The sequence below is a fragment of the Chelmon rostratus genome, chromosome 3 (assembly GCF_017976325.1).
Source record: "Chelmon rostratus isolate fCheRos1 chromosome 3, fCheRos1.pri, whole genome shotgun sequence".
NCBI classification, from domain to species: Eukaryota; Metazoa; Chordata; class Actinopteri; order Chaetodontiformes; family Chaetodontidae; genus Chelmon; species Chelmon rostratus.
Window position 1 is genome coordinate 30586064 of NC_055660.1, and position 21256 is coordinate 30607319.

General features: G+C 41.4%; 1 protein-coding gene across 2 annotated transcripts; it reads left to right on the plus strand.

The window, feature by feature from the left end:
* Positions 1 to 477: 477 nt before the first annotated feature.
* si:ch211-89o9.6 (fez family zinc finger protein erm) lies at positions 478 to 21033 on the plus strand. Of its 2 annotated transcripts, none has more exons than XM_041966802.1 (8): positions 478 to 1003; positions 2112 to 2215; positions 2503 to 2620; positions 6546 to 6706; positions 10637 to 10730; positions 11695 to 11810; positions 16165 to 16600; positions 19136 to 21033. In XM_041966802.1, the coding sequence occupies exons 1-8, from the start codon at positions 718 to 720 to the stop codon at positions 19834 to 19836; spliced, it is 2016 nt and encodes a 671-aa protein (XP_041822736.1). In that variant the 5' UTR covers positions 478 to 717; the 3' UTR covers positions 19837 to 21033. The 2 variants fall into 2 exon arrangements, with proteins under 2 accessions (XP_041822736.1, XP_041822737.1); XM_041966803.1 differs by having other exon boundaries at positions 19139 to 21033.
* The last annotated feature ends 223 nt before the right edge of the window (positions 21034 to 21256 follow it).

Here is a 21256-nt window from a genome sequence, read left to right on the forward strand (position 1 = left end):
ACTAACAGGTCTGAAATGTGTCTCATTGAACGGGACAGAAGACACAGCGAGGCTGATAAAGTTCAGGTCAGAAAATGACACCTGTTCACCTGAAGAGGCGTCCAGCCAAGAATGAACTCATTAATTCTCATGTGTGTTAATAAAAGTGTTTCATATTTACTTGCTAGTGCTGGAGACTTTTTAACAATGTAAATATAAGTATGAAATGTAAATATATCGAGGGCGGGGGGCGGTGGGGGTGTGAATATAACGGTAACTGCAGCAGCTCCAGCTGTGTCGCGTCATCAGAAACAGACGTCGCTTCACGTGACGCTTCAGAGGAAAGGACGTCTCAATTCTCATAAAACATATTTCCTCGTTTCTTCTCTCCTTGCGTGGTTTCCTTGCGTCCTCTCATGCATCCCTGGTGGGAGGGACTAAGACACAAGGAAAAGATGCAAGTGAGGGAAACGAGGATGCAATTTTGAGAAATGGGATGTACCCAGACGTCCGTACTTTGGGTGACGCTTGTATAACCGGAAATGACGCCATCTATTCGTGGACGCGGCTTGTGGACAGAGGAGAAGCTACTTTAGCTTAGCCATCTTTTAATTGCTGAAAACTTAAACGCACAGAATTTCCACCATTGCTGTGATGACTTGACCAAATCCTGCAAAAGGAGTTAAACGGTATTTTCTAGGCGACGTAGCAGTCAGCAAGTCACCGACCGTAGGAACAATGTCCAGCCGTCTGGCCTTCCAGACCCAGCTGGCCTCCATCATGGAGGTCCTCGCTAATGCAGCAGTGGCGGAGATCTGTAAGCTGGTCGACGACGACTATGCGGTGGTGAGTTTACAAATGTCTCAGTGTCAGAGAGAGAACAAAGCCCTGAAGAGGAAGCTGCATCTGCTGGAGCTGAAGATGGCCCGGGGAAACGCCGAAAGGAGGCTCCGAGAGAGCGCCATGAACAGCAGCCGACCGAGGGTACAGATCAACGCCACCGACAGGCTGCGAGAGTCCACCGGTGAGATGACAGTGGTAATGCAGGAGAGTGGGTCACCTAGTCTTAAACTATGTTAACACACATCATTGCTGAGCCTAAACACTGTAGGTTATAAAGAGAGATACAAACAAACAACCTGCTATCACGATGTAAAATTCATTCATATTCCCAGCTATTTATTACCGCAGTGTGTTTTAGTGGAAGACGCTTGTTGTAGAATTATTTAAACCAGGTGTTACAAGGGACTAAAATGTAGCAAACAGTCTTAGTTCATATTCTATCAAATGTATGATTAGAAACTGTACTTAGTAATTGCATAGTACCTGTCTGCTCAGTGCCCGCCCTCTTCATAGCAGGCAGAGCTCCAATGATTGTCACCACCTTCAGATCCACATGCACAACATGATACTACCCCTACATCCATGACAGCTTTGACAGCACTTCGCTTACTTATATAGGATTATAGGAATTTGTATAAGACCAGATAAATTCAAAATTTCATTTGATGATAGAAAACAAAAAATGTTGGCCACTGAGAATGCTGGTTTATTCATTCACACTTCAGATACGTTTTACTATAGTGAGCCTGGTATGTACATATTGATAATAACAATAATATAAAATAATAATGATAATAATACTAATGAATGAGACCATGGCTTCTCCGCAGCTCTAAATAGCAGAATATGGTGGAGCTGGGGGCAGTACTCAGAATGTTCAATCCATACACATACATATATATACACACACACACATTATTATATGTATATACAAATGTATGTTTTGTACATACATACATATGTGATGACCTTTCTAGCTGTACTGACTATGTGCTGCAGAGTCTTGCGGTTGGAGGCCGTGCAGCTCCCATACCACACAGTGTTGCAGCTGGACAGGATACTTTCAATGGTACCTTGGTAGAAATAAGTCATTTGATTGTTTGTAAAATACTGATTAATATTCCAGAGAAATAATAGTGAATTCTTGGATTTATTTGCATACAACTGTTTAATTGTGGACAAGGCACATTCTGTTGTGTCTTTCCATGTGTGCTTCCCCTGCAATGACACTGTCAATACTGATCACTCAAGTATACATCAGTGAGTGTATTTTTCTTGTTTTTATGTAGAGGGCACATTTGAGCAACAGATGGATGTGGCTCTGTGGTCTGGCAGAGATGCTGCAGGGGACGCAAATAGCAAGCTGATCCACTCTGACAGCATCCAGAGTAAGGTAAGCACACCACAAGGGAGTCGAGGTGACTGTGGAGGACTGGAGACATGATTCTTTGAGTAGAAACAAATGGATGTTAAAAATCACAGCACTGGGAACACATCTCAGACAGAGCAGGTGGGCTGCTAAGGGACGCCACATAGAAACTTAACCCTGAACTTGTCTGTAAACAGCAGAAGTTTGTTTTTATACTGGGCAGCTGGACCTGAGGGAGTGCATGTAGTGTAGCTGCATGAATATGAAACTGGTCTTTGCTGACTGAGTGACAAACCTTCCTTGTTGCACAGTCTCCAGATGTGGAACTGGTGGAGCCAGAGGCAGTGATGGTGAAGGAGGAGAAGGTGGAGGCAAACATGTCACGAGTTGAAGAAGCCGAGGAAAACGTGCCGCTTATAGGAGATGATGGTGAGTAAGTGTGGCAGCATCTGCTCTGTTGAATTTCTTTGTCAACACTTTGTTGTATGAAGTCGCCCAAAAAGCACAAGACCCTTTTTGGATTTGTTTCACCTGCGATTACGTTTTCACAACAGCAGGTGAGCCACGCATGGACGAGGCTCGTTGCTAGTGAGTGTTTAAGGCTGAGTATTAAAAATCAGGACTTTTCGAGAACTGTCCTACTGAGGGTCTGTGGCGTGGAAAACGGTTAAGTACTGAAAATTCACACAGAGTCCTAGATTTCTGATTACTTTTTCATTCCTCAAGTATTAGACTGTGTGCAGTCTGTGATAAACAGTTAAATCACGTCTTCTCTGACTTTGGAGGAGCTTTATTAGTCCATCAAGGTTATCTCACATTGGGCTGGAAGACTAGAGAAGGCTGTGTTACAAACTGATGGCGTTGAGTTTGAAAGCCATTGGTGTTTACCGTTAAACAATTAATGAAGAGATGCTCCATAAAGGGCCGTGTGGCTGCAGGTTTTCTTTCCAACCGAGGAGGAGCACACCTGGCTGGAATCAATTAATCAGCTGATCTCAGTCTTCAGCTGATAACTAAGTGATCCCTTGATGTTGATTGATTGGCCTGCTGTGCTCCTCCTGCAGCCACACGGCCCTTTATGGAATCAGTTTGATATATGTGCATTATGGGAAAGTAAGTCCCAGTCATTTTGGAACTTCACTCATACTCGGAACTAAAAGTCATCCAAACTCTTAGTTCTCTCGGCTTCTGCAGCTTCAGTTTGAACCATTGTTTTTTTTTTTGTTGTTGTTGTTAGAAAACTGTTCTGAAAATGCTGTTTTATTATTCATAATTGTTTTCTGTCCCTTTTCATTTGGCAGTTTCTTCAATCACCATTAATCTACTGTTCATGAAACTCACTCACATTAATTCATTAACTGACAGCTCAAACATCATAATCCCTCACATTCCTTTTAATATGAAACAAACACAGCGATCGAAGAAGAACTATCAAAGTGCAGGGGACAGGAGATAATTAGTGAATCGTCAGTGTTTGTTTTCTAGTTCTTGAATGCCATATGCACAACAATTACGGTGAAGAAGGCCTGGCAATAAAATTCTTCGATCTCAGGCTCCCTCTTACTGTGTTCTAACAGTTATGTTATATGTAAAGAAATAGGTACGAAGAAAAATCAGACTAGTCAAATAAAATCTTATTAGACATCTAAGACATAAAACAGTGCAGCAGCTGAAATATTGGACTAAAATAGATAAATTTAAAAAAAACTGTGGTAGACAGATGCAACAGTGGTAGCCAGGCGAGTAATAGTAAACTGTATAAACTGTAATGTAAACAGGTTGTAAACAGTAAGTAAGATGTGCAGCCAGTGCAGTACCAGTAAGTATAGTATGAATATGGCAGTAGTATGAAATGTAAAGTGACATCCATGCATCAATATGGTGTGAGTAAAGTGACATAGTTGCAAGCTCAGAAGTTCCACATTTTTATGGGCTGCAGGATGAAACTCTGCCTGAGCCTGGTGGTGCTCTGTGAGGACAGCAGACAGTTTGAGGCTGGTATTACTGGGGTCTCCATGGGTGGAAGTTTTGCAGTGGGTCCAGGGAGGAAGGGGCCATGAAATCATAAAGTGCTCAAAGCACTTTCAAGAGATAACTTTAGGTCTGGTTATGTGACACTACACAAAACGCAATGTGAAGACACAGTTATCCACGTCCAGTCTACTACTCTGGTTATTTAATTTGTGTCAAATGAGACATAACATCCATACAGTTTTTCTTGACTGTCTCTCACTCTTGACACTCCTGTGTCTGGGTCTACAATGTATGCTAGTAGCCACATTAGCCACGGAATGTGCTAACACCAAATTCAACAGTCTAACAGTGATAACAGTAAAGTAACATTAAAGTGGCAGAAATGACCGGTTCTTAGTTTGACGTTGGTATCGATCCATCCTTCAGCTTCACACTGAAGTGAATCCTGCTTTGTATTGGCCCTCAAAGCAGTCAATCAAGTAAATGATTAGCACACACGTATAAAGTTTTCCAGTTCTTGTTGTGGGGACATTTCCATCATGTTAATCCACCGGGTCTTCACTTCCTCGGATGATGCGAGTTGATGAAGACTTGTGTTGGTTCTTGCAGTCAACAATAGAGAAATTGGTGTGTGTCGCTTGTAATGTTACATTCCACATCACTCAGAGTCAATGTCTAAAATCAGGGACATAGTTAGTTAACATGTTATCGAAGTCACAAAAAAAGCATATTTTTAATTAGATTTGTCATGGTAATGACAGTACGGTAAAATCCATGTCGCGGGAGAAAGGGACAACAGTGACGGTGACGAAATATACCACCCACCCCTACTGTGAAGACATCTGCTTGTTGATTTTTGTTGCCCTGAAACACATACCACTCCATAGTGCCAAAGCAGCGACGCAGACGTTGAACGGTCCACATCATTTGATTTGACACAGCTGCAATGTAAACTGGAGATTGGACAGGATGTCATCAAATCATAAGGTGGTCTAGGATAAGAAAGCAGCCTGTAGAAATTATCTCCACATCTGAGCACCGCTGGTTGTTGTTGATCACGAAGGAAACCCTTCCCCTGTTGTTCTTTCCCATTCTGTCTAGAGATCGACCGATACGGTTGTTTCAGGACCGATCGTTAGCAGTTAAGGAGGCCGATAACCCACATTGTGTAAAAATTGGCGTAAAAATGTTGCATAATAAAAACACGACTAAAGCATGTTTATTTAACCAAACAAATAGAAAGTTAATAGCTCCAGAAGTCCATGAAGTTCCTAGACTCAGAAGCATCTCTTATAAAGTTGAATAAAAACTTATTAAATCACAATAGCTACCTGAAAAGTTTCCACAGTAAATAAAGTAATATGTAAATATAACTGAAATGACTTCTCTTTGTTTTAAGTTCAAACACAACAAAAAGTACATGGAGTTAACAAGCTCAGCAGCCAGTCTTGTTAAGTTAAATAAAAACTTATATAATAGCCCCATAATTTTATACACAGTCAATAAAGTAAAATATCACAATAACTGAAATGACCTTCAGATAAATCACTCCTGAATTTTACTCTCACACACTTCTTACTACTATCACTATTTCCATATCAATATTATCAGCAGCCCTGTTGCAAGAGATCACTCACACACACACACACACACACACACACACACACACACACACACACACACACACACACACACACACACACACACACACACAGGCTTCTACTATCAGGGACTGTTTCTACATCAATATTACCAACAGCGTTGTTTCAAGTGATTCACAGACATGTCGGGAGGTACTACGAGCTAGCAGAGCTGCCGCTCGTGTTTACTCTGCTCTTAACATTATGTTATTGTCGTGGTCGTGAGCTGCAGAGTTTTTCATGTGACTTTCAGGCAAACACACACTGTTCTCCACATTACCTACATTGTCCCCATTGCTAATACATAGTCTGCTGAGCATCTAGAGCCAGACCGGTGAACTATGTTATGGTAAAAACTAATCAGCCTCCACCTTAGCGTGCTTCCCTGCAAAAAACAAGTGAATTGAGTTTTTTTACGCGCTCTCTCAATCACACACACATGTTTTTATAATCAGGGACTGTTTGACTGTCGATATTATCAGCCACCTTCTTTCAAGTGATTCACAGACATGTCGTGAGGTACTAAGAGCTGGCAGAGCTGCCGCTAATGTTTACTCCACTCTCACGTTGCTCTGCTGCACACTGTAACGTTAGCAGTAGCTGTGAGATGTAGAGCACTGGGATGTTTATTACAATTTCAGTTTTCTGCGTTTTAGTGTTTAAGAAATTCAGTCTGTGTGACTAAAATAATAATAATTCAGCTTTTTCTTCATTCTTTGCCCCACATCGCCTCTGTAAAGGAGTGGTCGAGTGTGTCCCTTGTGGAGCTGCAGGACAGAGACCCAGCATTGAACAGCAGGACACCCAGTCCACTTCCTGCCAGTCGCAGACCCAGTCCCAGATCCAGATCCAGAGCAGCAGGACGAGGCGTACTGGCGGCGGCAGCAGCAGAGGAGCGGAGGTCAGTGACTCCTCTCCTCTCCTTAAGTGTGATCTCAGTGCCTCTGTTGAGGGCAGAGACTCACTGCAGGAAACAATAAATCCACACCAGTATATCGAAGATGCCAGTAATGACGCACAGTTTCGCGTGTTCTGTCACAATGATAAAAGCGCTAAGTCGTTGGTTGAGGAGTTTTTTGATGAGCATTCGGAGGTTGAAGTGGAAGGAAGGAGGCCGTCTTGTTCGTACTTGATGGCAGCAGCTGATTTCCCATCAACCTCCTCCAGTACTAATGGCTGGAGTTGCTACAACCCCGTTGTCCCCCTCTCCCAACCCCTCAGTGACAGCAGCAAAGTGCACAATCGATCTGGCACCAAGGAAAGGCTGTTTGTTTGCAGCTACTGTGGCAAGGCTTTTAACCGGCCCAAGAAGGTAGAGATCCACCAACGTGTCCACACGGGGGAGAAGCCTTTCAGCTGCTCCACCTGCGGGAAGATGTTCTCTGAGGCCGGGAACCTTAGAAAACACCAGAGAGTTCACACTGGAGAGAAACCATACAGCTGTGGGATGTGTGGCAGGGGATTCGCCTGGATAAGAAACCTGAAAACACACCAGCAAAAGAGCCACCCTGAAATTTATACTGAAGTTGAGAGCTGGGAACAGACCTGAACTATCTTCTTACCTGAAGTCTACTGTCGAGTGTAATCATCCGGGAAAGACTCGATGTAGGCAGTAGAAAAAAAGATGAGAATAACTTGTGCACAGGACCTTCTTAAGAACTTTGTAACAGATTTCTATATGTTTCACAAAGAAGTTAACAAGAAACATGTTTTAAAAATGTGTGGTTGTTTTCAAAGACAGAAATAAGAATAAAATGGATTAAAATGACAGTACTTCTGCCTCAACCAGAATGCTGAGGTGAAGCAGCTTTTGGATGGACAATTTAAATGTTGTCTTCTTAAAAATGTGTCTCCACACAGTGAGCTGGTCAAGTGAAGGTTTCAGACTGACAAGTGGGGACACATTTTTACTCGTGTAAAGACCTTAAATGTGTTGCTTTGTTTATCTGTTTCCTATGCACATGCTTGGGTTGACCCTGCCAGGATGAAAATACACACAGCTGGAACTTTGCATTGTGAAAACAGGTTAGACTTCTGTCAGGTGATCAAAAGTAGATTTTCTGCTGAATGCTCTGCCTTATCCCGGGCATTATACTATGTAGGGGGATGTAAAATGTGTTTTGTCCAGTGATCTTTGTGTCACCCCCATTACCGAAAGCAGGCATGTCAAACTGATTCCATAAAGGGCCGTGTGGCTGCAGGAGGAGCACAGCAGGCCAACCGATCAACATCAAGGGATCATTAGTTATCAGCTGAAGACTGAGATCAGCTGATTAATTGATTCCAGCCTGGTGTGCTCCTCCTTGGTTGGAACGAAAACCTGCAGCCACACGGCCCTTTATGGAATCAGTTTGACATGCCTGACCTAAAGCATCTTAATGGAAAAGGCTTAACAGAACTCATGTGCAGACTTCAAACCAACACTGTGTTAGTGAATCTCTCAGTACTGTCTGACCTTCCTACCCCGTCTGTGGCTCTGAGCTCTGAGCCCATTGGTTCTGTAAGTCTTTAAAAACACCTCACAAATAGTTTCATCTTAAAAAAAGATTTAGTAATTTCCTAAAACAGCTTGTCACTGTAGTTTTTATCAAACATCTCTCAAACAGGAGGAAATAGTGCTGGGGGCTATTTTCAGCAGTGGATTAACCCACATTTGGGGCAGCAGGATGGAGTCCAGATAAACTACAGTGTTTTTGCTCACGTAAATGAAGGAACATGTCACCCAGTACAACGTTGTAGGTCATAACTGTTTGTTTGACAGTGCAGTCACTTTATGAAATGCCCATGGCCACGATTGCAGTATTCTGTATGGTATGCATCTGAACCATTAGGCCTCTTCAGCTGTTACATTAGAATGCTGACAGTCATCCTTTCAAACACACAGGCACAGAGTGTTCTTTAGTTTTTGACAGACAAGTAATGCAAGCTCAACCAAGTCACAACAGGCTTGATTCAGTATTTGTTGTCACAAAGATTAGCCAGCACAGTTGCAGATTTCAGGACTAAAATACAGCACACATCACTCAGCAATAGGTGAGGGAGTGCTGACTGGTCTGAACATAGTGGAACATATCGTGGAACAACTGGTTCTACTACCATTATTTGTAGGAGATTGTAAAAAGTGGTGTTTCCTGTGATCTATGTCTTACCCCTATTTCCCAAAGCTTCTTAAAGGGAAACCCTCTTAGTGTCAACAGATCTCATGTGCAGCCCCAAAACTTGATACTTTCTGACTTCCTGTTTGTGGCTTTCAGCTCCAAGCTCATTGGTTCCTGCTGAAGGCATAAATCTTCAAAAACACCTCACAAATATATAGTTACTTTCATTTTTTAAAAAGCCTGACTCATTTCCTAAACCAGCTGCTCACTATAGTTTTTAGCAAATCACTCAAATAAGAGGAAATGGTGCACTGGGTGGGGACCAATTTCAGTGGTGGATTAATTCACATTTGATGCTCTGCTGAGTATATGGGGCCAGCAGGGTGGTGTTTGCGGGATTGAGTCCAAATAAATAACAGTGTGTGTTACACACAGTTGTTTTCGTGGTTGGAATTAATAAGTAGTAAGTCACTTGGTATGAAATGGTATCCATGTACTCCTAGTAAACATTTAAGAGCATTGTTGGGAGTGGTCATTCTAAATGTAACACAATACTGTTTTATGTTGAAATATTTCACATTTTGTATGCAACATTTAATTTATGGAATAAAATATGCTTAAACCACTGAAATGTCCTATTTCATGATCCTCTTCTGATGAGCAGACTTGCATTGCTGCTATGAAGAAATATTGACCAATCATTCAGGAGAGCAAGTGGACGTAATGAAATATGTTCTACTACATCCTAAAATACACCATGAAGCCTTGAATGTGATAATTATGTTCTGTGTAATAACATGACACTTCATCTCTCAGAGTTGTTCTGTAGCATGAAGTGTACACTCTGGTGGCCTGTCTATCAAACTAAGTCCTAGGCAAGGCATACTGTCACCATCAGACACCATCCTCAAAATGTGGTTTCAAACAGGCCTAATTTATAGCTTTAAGACAGTGTGTTTAAACATTCCTGATGGTCACATTTTGTTCCTCACTCATTGCTCTACTTGGTATACAACAGTAAACTTATTGCAACCTGTTGACCCACAACAGTAGAAGATAAATGTAATGACATTGACAAATATGACAAACATGTCACACATTCATTATTAACCTTCAGTACTCTCAGTATAAGGCAGGTTCAAATCAGCACCTGAATCTTTCTAAACAGTTCCACTGTTAGTGCAGGTGGTACACTGTGAATATCTGAAACTATATCTGAAAACTGTATCGAGGTTGGGTATCAGCAGAATGTTTGCAGTTATTTCTTGTGGATGCAACTCTTTGGGGCTTTTGCATGTAGGAACTTTTAATTAGAGCCTATTACTGGATTCTTCAATCAATATTGATGTTTGAGAGTTAAAAAATGCTGACAGCAATATAGCAACTAATATGTGTATTTTTTACATAAACACTAGGGAATCCTTGTCAATTTCGAAAATTGAATTTGGTTATTAAAGCTGAACCAATCAATATTTTTGTATTAACAATGGATGAAACGTGTAATTAAATGTGTAATAAAGAGAATTATTACATCACTGTGCAGTCCGACGTGGCGTATATGCCATTGCTGATATGTCTGTAATAACAGAATATCAGTTCTACTTTGGATTAATCTTCACTCTGGTCCTAAAATCTTATGGTGTTTCTTTTGATAAGTATGTTCTTTATGTTCTTGGACTGAAGTTGCTTCAGTGCTGTGTGTCTGATATTCCCTGTCTTTATTGTATACACAGAAGGAGGAGGAGCCAGACGTGGTGCTGGTGAAGGTGGAGGAGATGGAGCCGGGGATGGAGACTCAGAGCCAGACAGGCCTCAGCATACAGGAGGGTGAGTGGACACATCCATCTTTGATTTGAAGCAGTGATCACACTACTAGGTATTTATTTGCAGTTGTCTGACATCAGCCTTGTGATACAAAGTACATATTCAAGGTTCACTTACTGGTGCAAAACAGAACAGCAAAACAGGTCATCCGCTCATTACTATAAGTACCATAAAACATTTGTGATTAAAATGCCAGTAAGAGTACTTTATCAAAGCTGTGTCACAGCCAGAGGAAAGAAGCTGCTCTGTACTCTGGTGGTATGGTAGCAGATACTTCAGTATCGCCAACAAGACGGCAGCAGGGTGACCAGACTGTGGCTAGCGTGGGTATTGTTTTTTAGTATCCTTTGGGCTCTGCATTGTCCCCTCACTTCCCTGATATCACTGATGCTTGGTAGATGTGTATCAATGATGTTCTGGGCTGTTTTAATCCTGGGCAGTGTACATCCCATACCAGTTTGTAATGTTACCACAGTTTTTAACCATGGTAGAGATGTGTGAGGTCCCAGACATGTTCTCTGTGATGCAGATTCCCAGGAACCTAAAATTGTTCACCTGCTCCACCTCAGCTCCACTCATGGAAACAACATGTATAGTTATCTAATGCCAAGAAATGCAATTTGGTCACAACATCAGTAATAAGATACCAGTTTATCACATTTGTTCATGTTTTTTCACACATAAAAATGAAATGTTGCACTCAAGGCTAAAAGATGCAGAAAAATGCAGAAAACAAAACAAAACCAAATGGTTCACACACTAAAGGATGGAGAAGGGCTGAATGCCTCTTTTTCATATTTCTCAAGCGTTGTATTACACATACTGTATCAATTGCTGTCCCTCCTAACATTGAAGTTGAATAGACGGCCCAGGAGTTGAAAAGCTTGAAAATGTTACATTTATTTCTGTCCAATAGATACAGAGTTAGGCAGAGAAGATCACTCAGTATCCTTTCTTTTGTATCCAGGGTTGGTGGAGTCGAGCACCGATGACTACAGAGCAGTCCTGCCATTTGATGAAAACACACAAATCTCTACCAATCAGCTGTCTGACCTGCAGGAGTCTGGTCGGGGCTTCTCAGAGGTCAGCTATGGCCATTCTTCGCTGTGGAATAGGCAGGAGAATAGTTATTGTCATGATGACAGCCTCCCAGGGCCATCCTCACACTGTGTCCCCCTTTCATACCCGCCCACCACACTCATTGGAGCTGAGCCTGGAGGCTCTGGGAGAGGACTGGCTGTTGAGAATTCAGCAGGGAGGGGATTGGCTGTTGAAAGCTCTAGAGGCTTCCACACCTCTGTGTCCTTTCAGCAGCAGCCTCTTGTTATTGATCTGTCAGAAGAGTCCAATCCTATTCAGGTTTTCTGTCAGATACAGGGTTCCCAACAGTTAATGAGCCCAGGTCAAAGTCAGGGTCAGGGAAGTTATAGCAGCACTGATATGCAACAGAAAACCCCCAGGAAGAGGGTTTGCATCTGTAGGTTCTGTAGTAAAGCGTTCAGCTCCCCAGCAAATTTAGAATCCCACCTCAGGACTCACACAGGAGAGAGGCCGTATGGCTGTAGCATCTGTGGCAAAAAATTCTCCCAGTTCTGGAACCTGAAGATCCACAAGAACATTCACACAGGAGAGAGACCGTACCAGTGCTCGCTGTGCCCCGAGAGATTCTCTGACCCCAGCAACCTGAAAAAACACGAAAAGAGACACCATTCTCAGATGTAGACTAAAGAGTCAGAAATGACAAGCCTTATCAAATCACTGTTGGAAATGATGACCACAGTGCCAAACAATACACATATCTCTATGTTTCTCTAAATTTCTCTAAATTCTGAAATATAAAAAGGTATTCAAATAGCATCTGAGTGTTAAGTAACAGCCAGTGCAAACAAATAAAGGCTGGACATTATTATGGAGGAGGGGTATTACCTACACTGTAATGGCTCACAATGTCTACACAATGGACACACCATAATTCCATCAGTACAGTGCAGTCATGCCATACTCACCCTTCTGCTAAGAATGCTTTCTCTTTCCTGCAGAAATACTATTTTTCTATGAGAATAAGTTTCGCTAGCTTCAAGTTCAAGCTTTATTGTCACATAGACATTAGCATGACATGGCAGTGAAATCTTTGTATAAACACACAGTATAAATCTAAAATATAAACTTAATAGACATAATAAACAAGATTTAGACAGCACATCCTGAAATTTACCTTGTGCGGAATTAACTAATATGTTTGTCTGCATACTAGTAAATGTAAACAGACACATGATATAAACAAAATATATTGTAGTGTGGACATGTAACATAAACATATACAACATCTAAACATTTGAATAGACATTCAAAGAAAAACTATATAAAACTCACATCCTAATCCTTAGTATATTATTAATCTCCCGCACAGATTTCAAATTAAAAGCCTACCAGGAACAGGAGAAAGATTTTTAAGACTTCTAATGTGAAAAATATGTGCAAGTCTTGTTTGATTGACTGTAGTTTAACATTAAACAACAAAGAAGAGGCAAAGAAGAACCCAGGACAGAGTTTCTGTTTGAAAATAATGAAAACAGCATAGTGCTTTGTATTATATGATTTTTTCAATTGCTGTTAAGCTACCATCGACTCAACACTCTTGGACAGATGTTGCACATTAAAAGCCTTCCAGGAATAGGAGGGGCTTGGCCCTTTGAGCTGCTAGAGGGCTCTTAATGTGAAACATCTTTGCAGAAAAATGGGGCGTAACTGACAGTATCTTAACAGCAGTGGTGTCCAGGCCATCTGGCATACCGTATCAGTGGGATGGTGGGCCATCAAAAAGTTTTTACCAGCCATCCGGCCCAGTCTGGCTCTGTACCGGCTCTGTTATCTGTCAGATAAGTGCAGGGCTGAATTTCTTTGCTAGTACACTGCAGCTTAACATCAATTTTAAAAAAGTAATCAAAGCGAAAGTAACTGCAAATAATTTGTGAATAAAACAGTATTTGTGTTAGAAAGAGAAACTCAGAGCAGCAGAGTTGTGAGTGTGACAGGATCCTGCTGATGTACAGGTATGTTGTATATGACAAGACAATAGCAAATATACTAATATACTTAGAAAACATGGAAAATCAAAAATAAAGGCTTGTCTCCACTATGAGCCTGGTTCAGATAAAAGCCTGGATCTCTCGGAAGTGTAGGCAAATAAAAGGCCCAGTTAGTAATTCAAAAGGTTACAGGGCCAGGGCTGTATTTGAATTATTTGAAGATCGTCGTAGATACTGCTTGCTGTCACTGATATTCTAAGAAACTGCAGACAGTGCAGAACAGAATGATGAGCTTAAACACTGGAGAAATGTTCAGTAATAATGTGTGCTGTTACGCACTTTTTAATCAGTGTTCTTCCAGTGGAAATGTATTCAGTTTGCTCTCAATAATACATGAACTCTGATACATATTTTTTCTTTGTTTTATCTACAAAAATAATTCTCGAGGAACATGTCATTTTACTGTGACTATTATGTAAAAGCCATTGTAGCATGGACATATCTTGTAAGTGTAAAACTATTTTTTCTATTGTGTCACAATTTTGTAAAATCCTACTCAATGTTCACAGTTTGCAATGTAAACCATTAAACACACTGTATTAAAAACTCAACATGTGAATTTGTGTTTTTATTTTAAGTCATATATTACAAAATTGTGACACAATATTATTATGAAATTTAACTTGTGCAGTTCATTGTTCTAGTACATAATGACTGTATGTGCAGATTCCCTTGAAAGTTTGTATGTCTCCAAGTAGAATTAGACACTAACTAGACTAGACAGAATGACCCCTTTCTGCTTTGAACACTGTGTGAACATTTGAGTGTACTGCCACACTCGGGACGAACCTTCAGACAGTGCTGTGGAGTGTAATGTTAGGTACAATCTGGCCTTTGGAAAAAAAAAAAAGTGCAGATTGATCGAATATATAATACATAATCGAATTATATCTGTGGGATGAGTACAGTGGTGGTTAGCTTAACGTATCCAAGGAGGTTTGAATCAAGGGCAACTGGACTTGGTTGTAGAAACTTGATCCAAGGGGCTTCCTCACTTCTGACTGGCTGGTGGGGAGTTCCAGTTGTTCAACCTCTTTTGGGTCCTTCTCATGGGCCTTGAAACCACTGGTGTTTGGGTGGCTGTGTGAACCACAGTCGCTAAGGTTGTTATATCTCTTTGGAAGGGATGAAAAGACAGTATTGTAGGAGGGGGATAAGTGGTGTAGTAGACCTCAGGGATGGTTCCTCTATTTTTACCTACATAGTCTTCTTCACTCCTCTTCCAAACCATCTGTCCTCTCTGTCCAAAATATGTTATATATAATATATCGAATATGTTGTCCTCAAACAAGTGTCCCTTAACTTTTAGGTGGAGGTGAACTGCTGAGTCTTGATCTAAGGAGTTTGCTGTCTTGTGCTGAGCCATTTGTTTGTTTAATGGTTGTTTACGTTCCCTAATATACAAGTCTGTGCATCCCTCACTGCCCTGGACTGCATGCACAAGATTGTTTTTCCTGCAGGTTGTGCAGTCTCTCGGGTGGAACAGTTTCTGTCTTAGTGTGTTGCAGGGATGCAGTGTTTGATGAAATCTTCTTGAGTTGCTGAGATACGCTGCCAAGACAATGGCAATGTTTGTTCTTTTCTTCACCACCTGCAGTGTTGATGTTCTTCCTGAATCTTGTAGCATCCAGTAAGGGTATAGGTCATACCTTCAACCTAATCTATTGTGTCTCTTTTTTTGTTAAATCCTACTTTTCACAGTTGGTCTTATGCGACAACTTTAATGATTGTCAACAGCTGGCAACACCCAAGAGGTGACCTTGATACAACATCACAGAGGTTAAACCACCAGCCAGGTAGAGCTGAGGTCCCTTGGATGGGAGGTGAAATGTTTTCAGGCTTCTACAACCAAGTCCAGTTGCCCTTGAGTCAACCCTTCTTGGTTAAGCATCACCTGGATGACTGAGAATCTTCACAGACATATTAGCTTAGCATAAACTCAGCACAAAGTCTTTAAGCATGAGGAAGCAGGCCTGACTCTGTCCAAAGTGAAAATATACACCTTCCAACACCTCTGAAGCAAACTAATTAACGTGATCTCTTGTGGGATTAATCAGTACTCAAAAATAATGTCAAAATGACAAGATGTGGTTGTAGGGGGACTCCCAGGTGATAACAAGACTCTGTGAAGTCGCTGCATCCAGCCAAAAACGGTTTTAGCATGAAACTCCTTAGTAAAAACACATTTGTTGTGGATGTGTCTGTTACAGTCAACTTTCTTGACATCAGTAAATAGTACTAATCCTTCTCTTTCCAACTATTCCTTTGAGGTCATTACCCCCTGGCTTTAATACACCTCTCTCATCTTTCTCTCTGTCTCTGGTCATGCACCCCCCCCCCACCCCCAGTCTGCAGCATGCCAGTCAACCCCCGTGACATCACAAGACCCCAGCAGTATAGTGGCAGTCCAGCTGACAGTACCAGACACCAACACGCCAGCCAGCCCCAACGCACAACAACAGCAGAGATGCAGTAACAACAACCCTCTCACCTCTGAATACTCTCTGTTTGAACTGGAGACATTCTTCACCCGCTGGGCCCCTGATAATGACTCTGTGTCAGCCTCCTCAGCCTCCGGTGGCCCTTCATGTTCCTTCACCACTGATGACTCAGCAGAGTGTGACCAGGATGGTGTTATTATTGTAGAGACTGAACGACAACCTCAACGTGTGCTTCAGCCACCGCAAGCTTCAGTTTCCTCAGCAATGAGGATGAGTGGAGGGCAGACTTTTTCCTCTGCATCCAGCCGTTCCAGAGTTTACAAACAGCCGTCGGTGTCACAAGGTAAAATATTATCTCTTTTCCTTTGTAGAGGCTTCCTGTGTCACTGTTTTTGTGTTTCTGTGTTTTTTTTTTTATCATGTCAGGCACTAACAACCGCTACAACAAAAGCAGAAATAAAGATAATGTAATTCAGGATTTTGAAGGAAGGGATAAAAACACAGACATTTAATGATTTGGTTAGATGAATGCTTTCTCAGACCACATCCACACCAAGCTGGCTATATTGGAAAATGCATCTGTTTGTCTCTATTTTGGTTGATTGCACTAATGGTATTTTAGCAAAATGGATCACCTTGATCCAAATGTTCCAGAATGTAAAAATGCTAATCAAACACTGTATCATGACAAGCGTTTCCAACTCTGGTAGCATCTGTATTGGTATGTATTAATATGTCATTTAAAAGTCTATTTAAAAAATAGAAATGTCGGTGTGCTGGAACAGGTAGCAGTGAGAAGATTACAAAACAAAAAGTCCAGTTTGCAGGCTTATTACTCAAAAAGATGCACAGCAGTTTTTACTCCTTTGGCAGGATTTTACAGCTCTGGGAAGTTAGGGCAGCCATAATTTGCTCCTCCATCTTAACTTTTGCATTGTGAACAGATTTAACCTGATATTTTCACTTGGATGTGTTTGAATGCATTGACAGATGATGGATGGCTGCTGTAGTGTAGATCTGTGTTTGTGCATCTCTACGTCTTTATGGATTTTTTTTTTTTTTTTTTTAATAAAACGCAAGGCATCAGCAGTAGTAAAGTGCACATTGGCTCAATCCACAACGACCTCCAATCGGCCTCAGAATTAATGTCCATCATATATATCGGTCTTCACCAGGCTCTCAAAATACCATCACAACCACTGATTTGTTCAGTGGATAAAATAGTTTCCATGTAAACTGCATTTATACTAAATTTTAGAACACATATATCACACTAACCTCTGTGATGCCTGGAACTGCTTCTCTTCGGCTTCGGCAGGCATCTGGTGTCAGATGGTAGTGATGTAGTGATGATACTACTCGCAGTTGGTGTTCCAGGTTTGGGTCAGTCTGTCATGAGCAGAACCGAGTCAGTTTTGACTGGCCCAGAGTAGTTTAGTAGTAGGTTGTTGCTTTTCAGTTCAATGATGTAATGTTATTGACTGTCAGACACGTCAGTTGGTTTCGGATTAAACAATGTAGCAAATAGGTTCAGTTCCTGTTGATTACTTTTCATGTCCTGAAACTTCTCATACATGCCTTAAGGGGTTTTCACATTTTCTAGCATATTCAGATGTCATAGCAGACTGTTATTGCAGAATACGAAAATGCAGTATTATCCCTTTTGATTTGCACCCCAGCTTTAATTTTGCTTCAGATGATCTCACATTTGAAAGCAGAGAGCTGAGAAGCTGGCTGGAGTTTGAGGTTAAGCTCTGAGAGCTTAGTAATGTCCACCATGAAGGCAAAATCACACAGCCACTTGCTATCCACATCAGGTTTTCCTTTCATCTCCATGAATTATTCCAGACAAGCTGACACTTTGTAACAGTCTTACTTTGCCTGGTGCTAGCAGCTTTGCACGGTAACACACTCCTTCACAAATTCTCCTTAATAAGGTTTCAGCTTCTTTGCTATTAGCTTGCTCACTACAGAACTTCCCTGCATTACACTGTCTCTGTTATACTGTCTATTTTCTTATTTTCTTTCTATTAGTGAAAGAAGTAATTGATTTTTGTACTTGTTGTCCGAATCCAACAGTCACCAGGGAGACTGGAGGTTCCCACCCCTTGCTTTATACAATTGTGTGTTTCACAAAGTGGTGAACCTCACCCAATCTTGACAGCCTTTCAATTCAATTCAATTTTATTTATATAGCGCCAAATCACAACCGAAGTTATCACCAAAGGACACTTTACATTTAGAGCCTATGGCAGCACAGCTAGGGGCTGGTCCAAGGCAAGCCTGAGCCAGCCCTAAGCTTTATCAAAGAGGAAAGTTTTGAGCCTGCTCTTAAATGTAGAGAGGGTGTTTGCCTCCCGGACAATAGCTGGAAGATGGAGAGGAGCTTGATAACTAAAGGCTCTGGCTCCTGTTCTGGTTCTAAGACTTTATGAACCACCTGTAAGCCTGCACTCTGGGATCACAATGTTCTACTGGGGTAATAGGGTACTATGAGCTCTTTAAGATAAAATGGTGCCTGACCATTTAATGCTTTGTAGGTAAGGAGAAGGATTTTAAATTCTGTTCTGGATTTTACAGGCAGCCAGTGTAGCACGGCTAATATCAGAGAAATATGATCTCTTTTCCAGGTTTTTGTCAGAACACGTGCCGCAGCATTCTAGATTAGCTGGAGATAATTTAGCAACGAATTGGGACAGCCTGATAGTAAGGAATTGCAATAATCCAGCCTGGAAGTAACAAATGCGTGGACTAGTTTTTTTTGCATCAATCAATGATGCTCCATTCATTGTAGAATGTGGAGAGAAAAGCCCAGAGTCATGTCTCAGAGAGAATGGTGTCATGAATGTGTGCTGACTCCTTGTTTTTTTCTGATTAGCAGGGAGTTCTGCATCCATACCTTTGAGGATGCTGCCTCCATCTTCCCAGTCTCCATGGAACAGAACAACAGCCATGATAAGAAGTGCACAGGCTCAGCTGCTGCAGCAGCATCGCAACAGCAACAGGATCTCTCAGCAACAACTCAGTATTCCCTCTGCACAGACCACACTGTCCTCCACAACATCTGCAGTCAGCAACACAGACAGTACTGATAAAACAAGTATCTCTGGAATCAGCTCAACCAGTAGGACTATGAGCTCCACAACCGCCCCACAGTCAGCTTTATCTGTCAGAGGAACTACACCACCATTGTCCAGCATTGAGGTGGCCATCACTGCACAACAAGCCAGCCTTCTGGCTCGCCACAATAAAAGCCAGGCTGCAGGCATTGTGCCCAGTGAGCGCCGCAGGAAGAGCTACGTATGCCGTGCCTGTGGTAAGGCTTTCTCTGGGTTGTCTAATCTGGAGGCCCACGAGAGAGTCCACACAGGGGAGAAACCCTTCTGCTGTGACACCTGTGGGAAACGCTTCTCAGAGGCTGGAAATCTGAAGAAGCACCAGAGAGTTCACACCGGGGAGAAACCCTTTAGCTGTGACCAGTGTGGGAAGAGGTTTGCTTGGATTTGCAATCTGAGGACACACCAGCAGTCGGCCACAGGATGTGCACCACAGGCCAGGGGAGGGTTAGGTCTAGGCTGATCAAACAGAGTAGACTGTAGGTGACAGGACTGTTGTAGCTTTTAGAATCTTATTCACACACACACACACACACACACACACACACAGTGCCATTTTGTGATCCTTAAATAGTGGTACAGCAGCAATACAAAGTGTGATACCATATTTACATATTCCGTCTTTTGTACTTTCAAGTTGTTTTGTGCCTATGATGAAATGCCGTAGCTATTAAATTTCAGTTAAAGGACCAAATCCGTGTTTTTCATGCTTTAGCTGATTTGCTGCAAATCGTATATACTTTTCATTACTACCAACTGTTTACCAAAGTAGGTTATGCTGTTTTGGACATGTTGTTTCAGGCAGTCACTGCTGAATGCAGATTGATTTGAAAGTCAGCACTACAATATAATGCAACACTAAGCCAATCAACAACAAAATCTGACATGATATTCACTGTGATCTGCTAGACGTCAGAGAAAGCGTGTTAAAAATCCCAAAAAAGACAATGGTATGTTTTGGGAAACTGTTGATAGTAATGTCATTTATACTTGACTTGGATGGGATAAATTGTTGCATGGTCTTCCTCTAGCTTGTGCGTATATCATCCCAGCTGGAAAGAGATGACATTAGTTTGATAAAATTTACTCTCACTGCACATTTTTAGATAACATAGGTAATACGTCTGTTCAGGGAGTTTTTGCAGATTGTTAAATGGAAAGACCATTGATGCAATTGAAAATAGGTTCTGATTTCATTTTGATGTGTTTTCATCATTGTAATAATACATATTAATAATTTTGAGACTTAAGTACAATTACTGTAAGAAAAAATGACATCTAGTTGTTACAGTTCTCTACATAGATTCAGCATTACTTATTCATGCCCTTCCATATCAAAACAAAAGATTCCAGAAAGTTGCTGCTGGGGTTTATGGAAAATGCTGACTTTTTAGAAACACCAGCACTAATAATTCCACGGGCATGAAAGTCATTACGCTGTTTTTAACAGTAGTTACACTATGTGGTCACAAATTATCCAACAGTGATGAATTGATGTCTTCAAGGTGCTACTTCTAGATGATATTTTGTCCACATCTTTTGCTGTCTTTATGTGTCCCACTGCACCACATTCCTCAAGTATGGGAACCACTGGTTGAGTTGATTTTGTACTGTGAACATGTTAAATATATTTTGTTACTATGTCCAATAAACATTTATGAGGCATAATGAAAGGATTTCAATCCTCATCCTTCTAGTAAATATCCATAGGCATGTGTGTTTAGCTTGAGTGTCACCAGGCGCACATGAGTGGGGTTTTGCAGATGAGTAAGCCTCCAGGATTCCAGACTTCTGAAGGGTTTGGTTGAAACGCTACAATGACTGTGAGGTGACCAACCACATTTAAAAAAGGATTTCTTGCTAAATGTTGCTCATTAGCAGTA